General features: G+C 42.6%; 1 protein-coding gene across 11 annotated transcripts in view; it reads left to right on the top strand.

Annotated features, from left to right (window-relative positions):
- The first annotated feature begins 217 nt into the window (after positions 1 to 217).
- The window catches only part of ADRA1A (adrenoceptor alpha 1A), a 223593-nt gene continuing 206878 nt past the window's right edge, over positions 218 to 16932 (top strand). For all 11 annotated transcript variants that reach the window (XR_008667092.1, XR_008667091.1, XR_008667090.1 and 8 more), the window contains exon 1: positions 218 to 1220. Coding sequence is in view for 6 of the 11 variants with exons in the window: in XM_055345930.1 (XP_055201905.1) it covers positions 338 to 1220 (883 nt within the window). In the remaining 5 variants the exon portion in view is untranslated. The remainder of the gene's footprint in view (positions 1221 to 16932) is intronic.

Raw genomic sequence — 16932 nt, 5'->3', positions numbered from 1 at the left:
GTTTGCAACGTGCCTCCTGGAGCTTCGCGCCAAGGCTCGGGGAGGCAGCGAGTCGCGGCCCGGGGCCGGCGCAGCGGGCGGGTGGGGTCCGCGGCAGCCCCGCGCGCCCCTGGCCATGTCGCCTCCACTGCCCTGCCCCTTTGCGTGGCCTTCTGCGGGTGTGCAGGGCAGGCCCGGGTTGCTTCCCACCCGCGCGCGCTCTCTCCCCCCCAGCTAGCCCCAGCCGGCCAGGCTCCCCCGAGCCCAGACCTTCTGACTCCGCTCCCTCGCTTCCGCCTCCGCCCTCGCTCGGGGGGTGGCTCTCGAGAGCCGGACCTCGCCGGCCCCGGCTGGGACCATGGTGTTTCTCTCTGGAAATGCCTCCGACAGTTCCAACTGCACCCACCCGCCGGCACCGGTGAACATATCCAAGGCCATTCTGCTCGGGGTGATCTTGGGGGGCCTCATCATTTTTGGTGTGCTGGGCAACATCCTGGTGATCCTCTCCGTGGCCTGCCACCGGCATCTGCACTCGGTCACTCACTACTACATCGTCAACCTGGCGGTGGCCGACCTCCTGCTCACCTCCACCGTGCTGCCCTTCTCGGCTATCTTCGAGATCCTGGGCTACTGGGCCTTTGGCAGGGTCTTCTGCAATATCTGGGCGGCGGTGGACGTCCTGTGCTGCACCGCGTCCATCATGGGACTCTGCATCATCTCCATCGACCGCTACATAGGTGTGAGCTACCCGCTGCGCTACCCCACCATCGTCACCCAGAAGAGGGGTCTCATGGCTCTGCTCTGTGTCTGGGCGCTGTCCCTCGTCATCTCCATCGGGCCTCTCTTTGGCTGGAGGCAGCCGGCCCCCGAGGACGAGACCATCTGTCAGATCACCGAGGAGCCGGGCTACGTGCTCTTCTCGGCGCTGGGCTCCTTCTACGTGCCACTGACCATCATCCTGGTCATGTACTGCCGGGTCTACGTGGTGGCCAAGAGGGAGAGCAGGGGCCTCAAGTCTGGCCTCAAGACGGACAAGTCGGACTCGGAGCAGGTGACGCTCCGCATCCATCGGAAGAACGCCCCAGTAGGAGGCCCCGGGGTGTCCAGCGCCAAGAACAAGACGCACTTCTCGGTGAGGCTCCTCAAGTTCTCCCGGGAGAAGAAAGCGGCCAAAACGCTGGGCATCGTGGTCGGCTGCTTCGTCCTCTGCTGGCTGCCTTTTTTCTTAGTGATGCCCATTGGTAAGTAGGTCTTTTAAACACCCGGCCTCGGTATTTTAGAGATCTGCATCCTGTTGCCCTCTGCTACCCCAGACTCACAGCGGGAAGGCGGTGGGGGGCAGAAAAGGGATGTGCATTTCAAACAGCGAAACCGGGGCCCGGCGGGGTAGGGGGCAGTTGGGAAATGAATGCTCCCTTGTGGAAAAGTGAACTTTAGTTCCCTTTCTTCTCCAGTTCTCATTTACATGATTAGGTCCTGGGGCACTTTTTCAACTACGGTAAAGTGGCTTCTAACAGATTGCAGATTAATTGGTCTCCTTAATAAGAACGTCAACTTTTCTTAATGCCTCTAAGCACGTGTTTAATTTAAATAGCTGCGTCTCCCTTGGAGTCTCAGAGTCTCCACCACACACTCAGGCAGGGTCTGTAGAATGCCACTTTCACCTCTGCTGCTATGGACTGCAAATTCTCTTGGCCTAAAAATAAGCACCATACTTATTCTGAACAAATGTGTAATTTTGTTATTAGATTAGATTATCCCTAAGGGTTAGTCATAATGGTCTGCTTATGTTCTCTATCTGTGTTAATTTTATTTACTTAATTCAGTATGGAAGAAAGTGTGGCCAGCCACGGACAAGAAAAAAAAAAAGGATGATTTTATGTCCAAACGAATTTAAGCTTTAAAGAATTCGACATAATGTTTCCAATAAGTAAATTCTTTCCCCTATTATTATTTTAATAGTTTTAAAACAAACAGGATTCTCATCCAGGATCATTCTGGGAGTTGCAGATGACACTGTTTGAAAATAATACAGTTACAGATCCAATTTTTGCAAATGCTAAATTAGCTATCGTCAAAACCAGTTAGCTCATTGTAAGTATCCCCGAGCTGATCCACTTGGAATAGCCATCTATCTCTGAAAGGCCTTCATGAGATCCCAAAATGGTTGTTTGCTATTTTTAGTTTGTGAGCTCAAATATAGGCCCACACACATTGGTTATCCACTAACTCTAGTAAACAAAAAATATATATATAAATTAATAGAAGTTCGTTTCTGGCACTCTAGAGCCAAATGTAAGTGGCATGTATTTAAATTACTTGAATTTGCAACTCTCTGTAATGATAGCCGCTATTAGTTTTTGAGGGCCAACTCAAAAACTGCATTTGTCCAGGCTCTTTATTTTGTACATCCTCTCAACAACTCAGTGAGGAATGCATTATTATTATTATTCTGAAATCACAAGTGGGGGGAAGAGATTCTTGAGGTCCTAGAGTTTCACAAGTACCATAGCCACCAGCCACATGTGGCAATTTAATTCGAAATAAAATTAAAGAAAATTAATATTTGGTTCTGTAGTCCCACTAGCCAAAGTTCAGGTGCTCAATAGCCACACATGGCCTGTGGCTACTGTTTGGGACAGCAGAGGTGTTGAACATTTGCATCGTTGCAGAAATTTCTATCTGACAGGGCGGCTTGAGAGACCTTCAGAGTCTGCTAGCTGACTTTCCGTTGTGCCAGCCCGTCATTCTTGCTCTGTTCCTGGAAGTACATCACAGTTTTGAATTAATTTACATAACACTCTACCTGAGCCACTGCTTCCCTGCTTTTCTGCATCCCATCTCTTACTTCCTCCTGAAATTTATTCACGCATCCAGTGCATATCGGGCCCTTGTTCTAAACACATAGTTTGAACAAGGCAGCAAACTCCATGCCAGTAAAACGTTTGCATTCTTTTAGTGGGGATCGACAAACAAATAAATATATCTTAAGAAGGCAAGGATTACTAAGCACTATTTTAAAAAGTAAACAGGATATGAGGATCAAGATGTGTAGGGTGACGAGGCGCGTGGTCAGAGGAATCCTCTCTGAAGAGGTGGTATTTGAGCAGAGGCCTAACTGAAGTGAGGAGCAAAGCTTGCCAAGTCTGGGAGGGTCTTCTGGGCAGAGGACGGCAAATACAGAGATGGGAAAGAGCCTGACCTGGTCAAGGCAGAGCAAAGAGGCCACAGTGGCTGAACTACAGATGAACGCGTGGGCAGACAAGGTCAAACCGGGGTAGCAGAGACAGACTCGGTCAGAGTAATGTGGATCTTTTTTTGGCCCAAGTAGAATTTGCATATTATTCCAATCCTGATGGAAAACTATCCAATAAGACAAGTTTTATCAGGGAGTGGCTGGTTATATATATATATATATATATATATATATATATATATATATATATATATATGTATGTATATGTATGTATTTTAAGATTTTATTTATTTATTCATGAGAGACAGAGAGAGGCAGAGACATAGGCAGAGGGAGAAGCAGGCTCCCTGCGGGGAACCCGATTGGGGACTCAATTCCAGGACCTGGGATCAGGCCCTGAGCTGAAGGCAGACACTTGACCAATGAGCCACCCAGGTGCCCCTGGTTTCATATTTTTAAAGGATCACTCTGGTTGCAGGGTGGAGAGTAGGCTGTTTGGGTGTATGACTGTGAAAGCAGGGAGACCATTTGGGAGACAGTTGGAGAAGCCAAGAGTGGGAAGGTCGTGATGCCTAGCACTCAGGTGAAACAGGTGGGGGTGGTGAGAAGTGATCACGCTCAGCACTTATTTCAAAGGTGTTGCTGACAAGTTTGGACATAAGGTATGAGAAAAAAGAGAGGAATTAAAGATAACTTCCAATCTGGGGCCTAAGCACCAGGGTAAACAGTAATGCATTTGGCTGAAACTAGGGAAACTAGAGAATGATGGTGATGTAAGTAGCTGGCAGGAGTGGAAAGCACAAGTGTTGATTTTGTGTAGCCACTCTGAGTAGTATCTATTCAACATCTAAGGGGAGGAGTGCCTAGGTGGCTCAAATGGTTAAGCATCTGACTTTGGCTCAGGTTGTGATCTTAGCGTTCTGGGATCAAGCCTTGTGTCAGGCTCTGTTCAGTAGAGAGTCTACTTCTCCCTCTGTGCTTTCTCTCTTTCACTCTTTCTCTCAAATAAATAAAAATTAAAAATCATTTTTAACAAAACCCATCTAAGTAGAGATGCCAACTGGCAGTTAGATACATGAGTTTGGAGTTGCGAGGGGCAGCGGGGCTACCATGTAAGCTGTGGACACTTCAACATATTTAAACCCACAGAAGTGGACAGATCTATAAGGAAGGACATTTGGAGAGAAAAGAGAGATAAGACTGAGCCCTGGGGCCTTCTGGTATTTGAGGGCTGGGAAGAGGAGAACCAACCAGCAGAAGAAGTTGAGAAGGAGCATCCAGGGAAGTAGGAAGAAAACCAGGAGGCTGTATTGTTCCCAAAGCCAAATGGAAATGTTTAAAGAAGGCAGGAGTATTCAGCTGTGTCACAGGCAGCTGCTCAGCCAAGGCTGGGAATCGACATTTTACTTGGCCATGTGGAGGTCTTTGGTGATAGGAGGAGGTCCGTTGGGGATAATAGCCTCAGTGACATGGTGGAGACAAAAGCCTGACTGTGTGCTTCTTAAAATGAAAGATGAAGATGTGAGAACAGTGAAAAGAGAAGACACAACTCTTGGGGAAGCTTCTCGTAGACAATAAAACAGGGAAATAGGGTGTAGACCGAAGGATCTAGAGAGAGTTTCCAAAGGTAGGCTATAGGATATTATGTTTATATTCTGATGGAACAAAGGAATAGAGGTGCTGATGGTATAGGTGAGGGAGGAGATGGGATTCAGAGCCCAAGTGGAGTGTTGGGAAGTGAGGGAGAAGCCAGAGTAGTAGAGTCCTAGAAAGTCCTTAAGGACATATTTGAGATTTATAGATATAAACTGAAAGTAAGACCAGTCAGGAAGGTTGTGTGTTACTTTCTAATAGCTAAGACGCTGAGGATTATGGGGAATATTGCTGATGATTGACCATACCTATGAACCACAGTAAAGACGTGCATTTATGCAGGGACATAAACTAGAACAGATGAGGAGTCATAAAGAGTCAGATGGTGGACAAAGGGGAACTCTGGTCTAACCATAGCCTCTCTTGGATCTGCTCTCCTAGGCAATTAGTAACATTGAGGTGAAATGTTATGGTGGCAGGAAGTTGTGGTCAGACAGGAACACCCAGATCACTGGGCTTCCTTTAAATCCTAACAATGAGGGTGCAACAGCAGGAACATTGAGAACTTAAAGTGGGCAGTCCAACCATGCTGCTCAGTAGGCAAAGGGTCCCTAAACCTAGCAGGATCTGTGGTCCACAGTTTCTTGATGCCACCAAATGAGCAAGAGCCGATTTCTTCTAGGATTTATTGACTGTATAAGAAGTGCCAGGCACTGATTTAGAACAAAAAGATGAATAAAGCACCTTCCCTGCCCTCAAGGGCATCACAATCTAGTTAAGGAAACAAATTAGGAACAATTATCACAAGTCCATGAAGTGGTATTAGAGGCGCTAAGGAATATAACAGTTAACTGTGTCTGGAGGTCACTGTGGAAACTTCTAGAAGTACCACTGTTGACTGAGCAGGGACTTGAAGCCTGCACTACTTCTGCTGGGCCGTCAGTGAGATATTGTTTATTGTTAGTAACTGTCTTAAGTACATCTTTCATGCAAAATGGGAATAGAAGAATAAATGGCATATAAATATACCATTAATAATTATGTTATCATACACAATGGACACAAGCTTTCAAGTATGACAAGTACTGTCTTGGGAAGAAGAGATTATCAATCTGAGCAAGGCTGTCAAAGAACAGCCGGATTAGAAACTAAGGCAGGCAGGGATGTGTGTGGTATATAAAGCTGAGAAGCAAAGTGCCCACATGTGTACGAACCAGCCCAGGATAGCCAGATGAGAGGGCTCCTCACAGCCTCCACACTTCCCTCCTTCCTAGCTCCTGCCCTCAGGGCCAGGCTGATTGTTGGACTGAGGAGTGTGATTGCTGGTGGAAATCTGACTTGCTCACTCTCAAGTCTTAGTGTTGCTGGTCTTGTTTTCTTTTTGCATCTTCAATGTTTGGTTGAAATTCAGAACCCCTTGTAAGGGGGTGTGGTGTCATGTTTGAGGGTCTTATCAGTCATTTATACCTCAGAGTGAATGTTTTTCTTCTTTTTAAAGATTTTATTTATTCATGAGAGACACAGAGAGAGAGAGAGGCAGAGACATAAGCAGAGGGAGAAGCAGTTTTATACCTCATAACTGCAGGGAGCCCGATGCGGGACTCGATCCCAGGACCCCAGGATCACGACCTGAGCCAAAGGCAGTTACTCAACCACTGAGCCACCCAAGCGCGCCCCAGAGTAAATGTTTTTAAAAGCCAGGTTTTGATCATGGAGATGAAGAGGAAGGGTACAAAGGTGTTTGCTTCAGCGTGTGAAAGGAGGAAGTGTGAAAAATGTGTCTTGGGGGGAAACTCCAGCACCTAACACGTGGACATCATCTTTGCTTATTTCATTCCTGCCAGTTCCAGAGTCATTGTTGTGCTGGGTTCGAATTGTGGTGGCCTGAGATTGAAAGCTAGGCTTTCTTTTTCATAAAATAGGACATGTTATACAGGTCAACTGCCTAGCACAATGCCTAGCAGAGAGTAAATGGTCATAAATGTGAATTTTATCCACGCATGTGGGTCTTACAGACCATTACTGACGTAGGTGACACAAGGATGTTGCTATGAGGGGTAGGTGCCCCGGGAGGTCTGAGAAACAGCTTCAGAAAGAAAGGGATGAAGGGGTAATGTCTACTGCACGCACAATTGTGTGTCTGAAATCTAGTTCTCTGATTTAAATACAAAACAGGCATTATTATTGGACTTAGACATTGCTGAGTCAAAGGAGGCAGTATTGGGCTGAGCTGTGGCTCCTATGGACATAGAATATTTGATATTTATGTTAAAATATAGCAGACCATGTGGTGGTGAGATTGGAGAATGTGTTTTAAAATGGGATGTTTGAGGGAAAGCAGAGCTGGCAAGGGTAGAAGCAGTGAGGCAAAGAATGGTTCGTGTATTCAGCAAAATTTCATTGCGCACCTGCTATGTGCCAGGCAGCTAGAGACTCGCTGAAAATAAAGACAAGGAAAAAAATGTGTACCCTAATGCAGCTGAAAAGCTGCACAGTGGAATGCACAGCGAAGTTTCAAATGGTGGTGTGTGAGACACAGCAAGGAAGAAGAGCAAGTGCATGATGTATAAATGACATATAGCGACTCTAACTCTTATGGGTGCCCAAGACAACCAGACATTGGGTTGATTTGCTACAGGCACAAAGGGATCAGGCCTCCGATTCTAAATGGAGAAGGTTGACCCCTTTAGAGATAATGATGTGAAGAGAATCTAAGAGCCATTATGCTTTTAAGATAGGAGGCCAGTTTCTCAATTACTCTGTCTGTACTGCAAACCATCCCAAAATATAGTGGCCTGAAGAAACAATCATTTTATACCTCATAACTCTGTAGGTCAGGGATGAGTCAAGGCCCAGCACATCTGATCATTGGGGCTGGCTCTCAGAATTTGTGGCTTCTCCTCTTCCAGTGGTATAGACCAGCCTTTTTTTTTTTTTTAAAAGATTTATTTACTTATTTTAGAAAGAATAAGATAGAGTGAGAGCATGAGCATGAGTGAGGAGAGGGATCAAGGGAGACAGAAAGGGAGACAAAATCTCCAGCAGACTCCCTGCAGAGTGCAGAGTCCGATGCGGTGCTTGATCCCACGACCCTGAGATCGTCGTATGACCTGAACCAAAACCAAGAGTCGGACACTTAACTGACTGAGCCACCCAGATGCCCCTAGACCAGCTTTCCTTCAGCATGGCAGTTTTCTCCATGAAAGCCAGGGCAGACCCTGCTGGGCCTTTGAAGAGCTAGGCCCAGACCTGACTGGCCCAGTGTCACTGCTGTCTCATTCTGCAGTGAACGCAAGTCCCAAGATCCACATAGGTGCAAGGGGAAGGACATAGATTCACGTCCTGATGGGCAAGTGGCAGGTGCACAGCGGGTGAGAGGATTACTCTGACCACCTTGCAGCACGTCTACCTCACAAGCATATCAAATAACATTTCTCTTTCATCTACTAGTTATTTATTGAGAACTTCCGATATGCTGGGCTTTATGCAATACACTAAGTAAAAAGAATCTGGGTCCTTGCCTTCCTGCAGGTTTCTAATCTCTTTGGACAGAGAGAGATTAATCAGATAATGTCTGATTAAAAAAAAATCCAACCTGGGGTGGCCCAGTCAGTTAAGCATCTTCCTTCAACTCAGGTCATGTTCCCGGGTTCTGGGATCGAGCCCCGCATCGGGCTCCCTTGGTCGCCGGAAGTCTGCTTCTCCCTCTGCCTGCTGCTCCCCCTGCTTGTGCTCTCTCACTCACTCTCTCAAATAAATAAATAAAATATTTTTTAAAAAAATCCAAACTGTATAATGAAGAGGATGTGGGTGGTATCTTGAAAACATATACTGTGGATAAGAGTGTCCCTGAGCAGAGAGAGCAGAAAAGGCTTGCTGCAGAGGAGGGCTTGACCTTCGAACCAAGATGTGCAGAATAGGGAGATGTTCGGTGGCTAAAAGGGTGAGAGGGAGAACAGAATGGGCAAGGACTCTGACAAGGTTGGCTTGGTGTCCATGAAGATTTTCCAGATGGCTGGTGTGGCCAGAAGTGAAAGTCTGTGAGATAACCGGTAACAAATGAAGCCAGAGAGAGCGGAGCCAGGCCAAATTAGCTCACAGAGCCATCTTATGAGTTTTTGATCAGGAACAAGGGTGACATGACCAAGCCTATATTTCAAACTGTCGGAGGCTTAGAGGAAAGAGGACTCAGGACAGGCCAGTGGGAGATCTTTACACAGGACAGGTGGGAGATGTCCAGCTGAGTATGATGCTTCTCACCTGCGGTTGCAAATACTTATTTCCGTGAGCTGCTACATAGTTCTGGAATGCCTCTTTGTCATTGCCTCCAGAGCCGATTTATGAGAAAACCTTTCTCTGATCACAAATAGTATAACCAGACTTGGCTTTAAATTAATTCTGGCTCTTTCCACTAGACGAAACTGTCAATGAAGATTTACTGTCATATTCAAAAGAATGTGCTACAGGCTCAGGAAACATCTAGAATGAGTTCCACAAATGCTTTGAACAATAGCCGACTCTCAAATCAGGCTACAGACAGGCAAGTCGTTACTTTGAAGGAGACAACACTTAAGGACGAAGGCATAGCTGTGTTTTGTTGTCTCATGGTTTCAGGCTCGGATGGGAGGACCGATCTTCCTTGTCTCGCAAGTTCACTGTATTTTAGCGCTTTTTGTTTTGCCAACTGGACACTTGCCTAGTGGCTTTGCATTTTTAAATTGCATTATTTCTTTGCTCTTTGAAAAATTTCCCCCATATTCTTATTAGTCATTTGCATTTCGACTTTTGTAATGTGAAGTTGCTTGTCTGTGCATTTTGACCGCTTTTCATAAGCCCTTTTATTTTTATTTCTTTTTTATTTGTAAGCTCATTTTATACATTGAAGATATTAATCACTTATTTATAGTATATCCTGGGTTGCCAGTTTTTTTTCTCATGCTATATTCAGATATTGCTGAGAAAATGTAGCTTCTTTATTTTCCAAAAACCGATGTGATCTTTTTCATGAACTCCATGGAAATACACACACACACACACACACACAAACACACACACACACACTTTTAGGCAAATCCAATAAGCTCAGCCTGATCCAATCATGTAAGCTGCGTCTCTATATATTTAGCCTCTTTAAAGTAACGCAAACCTTTCAGATTTACTGCAAAGTTGTTGACCAGGTCCAGGGGCTCACATGATCTCTTGGGCATGTGGATAGGAAATTGGGACCCTTGGCTGACCCCTGAGTGTGATTTTTAGCACCCCATATTGAGGAGGTTGGGATAGTCTAGTGACTCAACATTAGTCCCCAGCCCATGCTCTTGTCCCCTGAGGCTGAGGCCCCATGAGTCTGAGGCTGTTCCTTGTGGCCCATCGTCTCACCTGATGACCCAATGGGACTTCAGAGCCACAAGGTCTGACTGTGAGTCCATTCATTCCTGGTAGGGGAGATAACAGCTCTGTTGCCATTGGCCAAGGAGACACTTTGTCCTTAGAGCCCCCAGTGATCACCTCTTGCTCCTGAGCTAAAGTCCTCAGCAATGTTTTATCCCATCTCAAGGCATGGAGAGCCCCATGGGTTCCATCCACACCACACCACACCACACAGAATACCATACCAGACTACCCCACACCACACACATCATACAACACCACACTACACACACAACACCCACCACACCACACTACACCATACCACACTACACCACACCACACACACCATACCACACCATATACACTCCACACCATACCACACCACACCACATCACACATACCACGCATACCACACAGGCAGGTTGGCTGGATTCGCTCTCTGCCCAGCCATGCTGGCTGTAACTTTCATGGGTGTGATAGATGTCCTGTGCCATCTCCCAGATACCCAGAATGGAGAGTGGGAAAAATCACCTTCACTCCCACCTTTATCTTAAATGCCTTGGGGTCCTTGTTAAGAGGGAAGCTCAGAACAAACACCCAGCTGCCTCTTTCCATTACCTCCTCCCCCATTTCCCCCCACAGTCCACCTATAGAGGGTAGACCGGGAAGACTTTCCCTTCCTCTTTCTGGCTAAATGGGACACTCCTCTGAATCATGGCCTCCTCCCTCCCAAGGTGGCATCCACCTTCAGTGGAATGGCACATGGATCGCAGAGACAGAGAGGCTTACTAAAAAGGAAAGAAAGATGAGGGCTATTTAACAATATTATATTTACTGTGCATATTTAGCAATTATGCTTCCCATTGGAATTTTTTGCATTTTATTGTTTTTGTGGTTTTTACAAATATATGGGCATTTAACATTTTTATGTAGTCACATATTTTAATCTATTTCTTTATAAATTGTACCTTCCCAGGGATGCTTGGAAAGATCTTCCCCAATGCCAGTCAGATAACCTGTTTTTTCCCCAGTTCTTTTAGGGCAGCATTTGTAACCTATCTGTATTTTGGTAGGTGATTTTGAAATCTGTATCGATTTTGAAATGGTTAGCCAGGTATTCTTTTTTTTTAACCAGATTATCTTAAAAGATTTAGTGAACAATCAATCTATCTTTTCCTGTCTTACTTGGAAAACTACCTTTGTTATGTTAAAAAGAATCTTGGGACTCCCACTTCTGTTCCATAATTTATGTCTCTCTGCTCTAGCATTGGGTGCCACACTATTTTTTTCATTTTAAAATTTTTGTTCTTTTTTATTGTAGTATAGTTGACATATAATATTTATATATATTTATGTAATATATAATATTTATAACAACTATATTGTATTTGTATGTATGATAGAATAATGTATATTATGTACATTAATATAATAAATATTATATATAGTTCAGATATACATCATAGTAATTTGACAGTTTTATACATTATTTTAATTACTGTGGTTTTATAATACATTTTAGCATTTTCTGGTTTAAGGACCCTGGATGAAAATTCCTTCTCAAAATTATCTGTCCGTCCTTGCACAATCATTTTTCCAGAAAAGCCCTGTTCCCTGCTCACCCCCCACCATACCTAAATCCTGTCACATGTTAATCATAAATTTTTAGGATTTATAGATTAATTTGAAAAGAGACATCTTTATCATGCCGAGTCTTCCTGTTGAGATATGTGACATGTTGCTCCATTCATTTCCCTAACTACTTTTGAACTATTGTTTACACTTTACTTTTCATCACAGTTATTAACACGTCCTGGGGCAGCCCCGGTGGCTCAGCAGTTTAGCGCTGCCTTGGGCCCAGCGTGGGATCCTGGAGTCCTGGGATCGAGTCCCACGTCAAGCTCCCTGCATGGAGCCTGCTTCTCCCTCTGCCTGTGTCTCTGCCTCTCTCTCTCTCTCTCTCTCTCTCTCTCTCTCTCTCTATGTCTCTCATGAATAAATAAATAAAATCTTAAAAAAAAAAAACATGTCCTGAAAAACTATTATGATAGTGGATTTGGGAAATGCTACTTTGGTATTTCAGCATTAGATATGACACTCATTGTTGGTTTTAGATCAACACACTTCATCATATCAAGGCAGTATCTTTCTATAGTTTATAGAAACAACTTATCAAAACTGAATTTTTAATTTTCTCAGATGCTTCTTTTTTGATACCCAACATTATCAACTTTTTACTTTGACACTGATCTGATAAATTTTATTTCACAATATTAACCTATCCATGTATTCTTGGATTAAATTCTATCTTAATCAGTGGCATTTTTCTTTTTTATTCTACTGCATTATACTAAATGTCTTATTTCTGGACTGTATCGATATTTCCATGTGAAGTGAATGTATTGTTTCATTTTATTGTGCTGTTTTTGTCACATTTTGGTATCAAGCTTATGTTAACATCATAAAGCTAACTGTGACACTTTTCATTTTTTTCTACAATCTGTAACAGTTTAAATAGCCTAAGAATTATGTGTTCTTTGAAGGTTTGAAAGAACTTGCCCATAAAACATTTAGGCACAGCTCCTTTTATGGATGCAATTCTGAGACTAGTTTCTATTTCTTCCATGGATAGTGATCTATTCTGATTGTCAGATTTGATAATCTTTGTTTTCTTATTTTCCATTTTCCTTCTCATTGAGGCTTAACATTTTCACATAGAATTCTACAGGAAATTCTTTATTTTTTCATTTCTATTCTACCTTTCTCATTTCCCACATCATGCGCTTATGTTTTCTTCTTTTTGTCTTCACTAAGCTATCCTGGGAGATTGTCTGTCTTATTTGTTTTTTCAAGGAACCCATGTCCTGGATGTATTGATCATATTAATCTGTTTTTCCAGTGCAATAATTTAAACTTTAGAAGTTTCTTTCTTTCACTTTTTCTAATTATATTTTGCTCTTTTTTAATTACCTTGCACAGAATATCTGCTTCATGTATTTTGATTCTTATTTAAGATTCAAGACCGTCAAAGCTGTACATTTTCTTTCAAGCAAACTTGAGCTCCTTGCCCTATATTTTGCTAAACAGTGCTCTCATTTAGTTGCTGTCTTTCCTCTTTTTAAAAAAAAATTTAAATTTTTATTTAAATTCAAGTTGCTAACATACAGTATAACACACAGTGCTCATTTCATCACGTGCCGTCTTTAATGACCATCACGCAGTTACCCTATCCCTCCACCTGCTTCTCCTTCTGCAACCTTTTGTTTGTTCCCAGAGTTAGGAGTCTCTTATGGTTTGTTTTTCCCCTTTTAATATTCCCTTTGTCCTATGTAGACAGAAGAGGATTCACTGGGGTGTTCTTATTGTTTGTTAATTTGAAAATAATCGATGTTTTAAATCCCCTACTTTAAAAAATCAATTTCAGTATTACTACATTGTGGTCAGAAAATATGAAACTAAGTAATTTCTAGCTTATGGAATTTATTGAGGGTGTCTTTTATGACAATATATGACCAGTAATTAGACATTTAATAGAATTCATATTTAATAGGTATATGTTAACTAAACTTTAATACTGGCATTTTTAAGATCTTCCCAACTCACTATTCTTTATCCATCATCTACTTTCTTTGTCAAATACTGAGAGAGGTATGGTTAAATCCTCCCATAGCTACCGTAGGAAGAATAATTCTCCAATTATTCTTTTATTTTTAATAAAGTTGCTTTATATATGTTGATGCAGTTGCTTGATACTTAAAAGACTGAGTCAATATCTTCACTAAAGATAGATTTTTTGTTCTATTTATTTTTACTTGATATGCACATTTTAAAAATTAATACTGTAATCTTTTTTTAAAGATTTTATTTGTTTATTCATGAGAGACACAGAGAGAGAGTCAAGCAGAGACACAGGCAGAGGGAGAAGCAGGCTCCATGCAGGAAGCCTGATGTGGGACTCGATCCCGGGACCATGGGATCACGCCCTGAGCTGAAGACAGATGCTCAACCACTGAGCCACCCAGGTGTCCCAATACTATAATCTTTAAAGTGTTTTGTTTGCCAGTGTACCTTTGCCTAAATTTTATGTACCAGCTTGTGTATCTTGCATCACATAGATTTTTTTTTTATACTGTATGCATCTGATCTGGGTATTTGTCTCTTAGTAGGGATTTGACTAATTTCCAGCAATTGTAACAGATATATTTGGCTTATGTTTGTCCTCCTGCTTTATGCTTTCTGGCTTTATGCTTGCTTGCTTTTCTTTGTTTCTGTCTCTTGCAAATTTGACCATTTATTTTCTTTGCCTTTTAATTCTGTAATGTTTTGGAAAGGTTGTCTCCTATTATTATTTCTAAGAGAAATTATCTTAGAGCTTTTCTTTTTTCTTTTTTGGTTTTTGTTTTGTTTAGTTTTGTTTAGAGCTTTTGAAAAGTGTTTTTTTAACCTTCAATTCTTTCTTACCACAACTTCTATCAGTCACCTTTGCTTATGTAAGGGAAGAAGTTTAGCATACTTGGATTTTCTTTTCTTCCTGAAAATCACATCTGTGGGTTAATAAAATTTTGCATTTTAAATTTAGATTATTGCTATTAAATGATTATATTATCTACCCTGTTTTTGCGTCTTTCTATAATTTAGTTTAGTAATACTAATTGCCCTCTTATTATATACTGTGATTTACTTACTCATGAGGTCAGGATTTTGCTTTGTCTACCCTGTGGAACAAGGGCCAGCAAACTATGGTCTGTTTTCGTAAATAAAGTTTTATTAGAACACATCCATGCCCATTACTTACAAATCATCCATGCCTGCTTCCATGCTACTGTGGCTAACTTAAGGAGTTGCTGCAAAGACTGCATGACTCACAAGGTTTAAAATATTTACTATTATACTAAAGAAGAGTACACACCGAATAAAATTTTACCAGTGAAGACAAAAGCAAAACACATTTTCTAAGCTTTTACAAGCCTGAGCCTAAACACATGAACAACTTCTCCTGAGTATAGAACTTGAATTGATATGTATTCTTTTTCTTTCAAATGCTGTCATTACTCCCTTGTTTCTTGGTATTTAGAACTATATAAATGACTCGAGGTCAACTTGTTTTTTGTTGAGTATTCTCTTTGATTATGTATACATTTTTTAGCCAAGATGCCAATAGAATTTTTTCCCCAAATTAAAAAAAATGTCTCCTGGAAATTTGTTTTGTGGACAGTGTTCACTGCTGTTACCTAGAACCCACTGTGAGTTTTTTGGTCCTGAGTTTACAGATAGCTTCTTCAGTGCTCACTTTCTCTGCTACACTCTTTCCCTTGAAATTCATTTTAGCTATATTTTGGATCTTCTGTATCGTCCTCCTTTTCCTTTTGCTTTTTCCCTGTCCTATTAGTCATCTTCTCACTGTCTTCCTCTGGCTTCCACTCAAGTTTCTCACATTTGTGTTCCATTTTACCTAGTTAGCCTTGGTAATGCAAGTCTCCCCCATGTTCTCTCTGCTCCATTCCATCTTATTGGCATGTTGTTCTCTGGTCATTCTTACTTATACTCATTTTTTTTAATTTATTTATGAGAGACACAGAGAGAGGCAGAAACATAGGCAGAGGGAGAAACAGGCTCCCTGCAAGGAGCCTGACGTAGGGCTCAATCCCAGGACCCCGAGATCACGACCTGAGCCAGGGCAGATACTCAACCACTGAGCCACCCAGGTGTCCCACCAATGTTCATTTTTAAGCCCAGTAGCTCCTTATGTCTCATTTCAATACAGCGTAGAGATTTTCTTCCATATTATTGTCTGAAATGTGGACTTTTGCTCTGACTTCTCAGATCTATCTTGTCTACTAATCAGCTGAATCTTTTCATGTGAACAGTAATCCTTCTCTTTTTGTTCAATCTCATGAAGGATGACCTGGTAATAAAATATGAAGTGGGCCCTGGGTGGAACTGAGTGGGTCCCTGTGCCAATCTTTCAGACTCAGATTAAGGGGGAAGGAAAAGGATTGTCTTTGTCGTAGTTTAAGTTTTCCAGGGTACAGACCTGTCTATCCATAGGGAGAAAAGACGGTGATAGAAGGAATAGGTTTTGGTTTTATGCAGTGGTTTGTTTGTCCTGTTTGCTTGGCACAGGGGGTGTGGTGGCCTCTCTTCCAGGTAGCATGACTGGCCTTCTGTGATCCATGTCCCTGAGAGCCTCCCTTTACTTCCCTGCCGACCCTGCCTGGGAAAAGTGAGAAACTTCCCACCCTGTGTGAATCTCAGCATTGTTCTCTTCTCAGATGCTTGAGTATAGTTGAGTTGTCTTTGGAAAGCTACCCCTGAGTCTGCCTGTGTCTCCAGCATCATTATTCAAAGCCCCTGTGGGGCGTCACTGAGCAGCAACTGGGAGACATCTTACGTTTACCCCCTTTCCTTGAGATAAACTGAGGACTAATCAGTCCTTCATTCAGGCTGCTTTTGACCAACCTGAAGTTTCCAGAAATTTCTCAGAGGTTCTGGCTCATAGGTATTGCCCTTCCCTCATGTCTTTCAGCAGTGTAAAATATCATGTATATGTATTCTTTTAGATTTACTAGGGACTTAAGAGATGAGGGAGTTCAGCTTGATCTTGACATCACCCCCCTCAGCTCAGGTACCTCTTATGTTGATATCAAAATGTGAAGCAGATATGAGAATAACCTGACATGTGACCATTTCCTTTGGCACCAGGGAAGCATGTGGTTCCAGACAAGGCAGGTAGAGGAAGATAACTCTGGGGCTGCACAGTAGCGGCTGTGCCTTCTCTGGTGGCTCTGACCATA

The sequence above is a fragment of the Nyctereutes procyonoides genome, unplaced genomic scaffold, assembly GCF_905146905.1.
Source record: "Nyctereutes procyonoides isolate TBG_1078 unplaced genomic scaffold, NYPRO_anot_genome, whole genome shotgun sequence".
In the NCBI taxonomy this organism is placed as follows: domain Eukaryota; kingdom Metazoa; phylum Chordata; class Mammalia; order Carnivora; family Canidae; genus Nyctereutes; species Nyctereutes procyonoides.
Note: the sequence above shows the minus strand (reverse complement) of the source record. Positions and strands in the feature narration are given on the sequence as shown.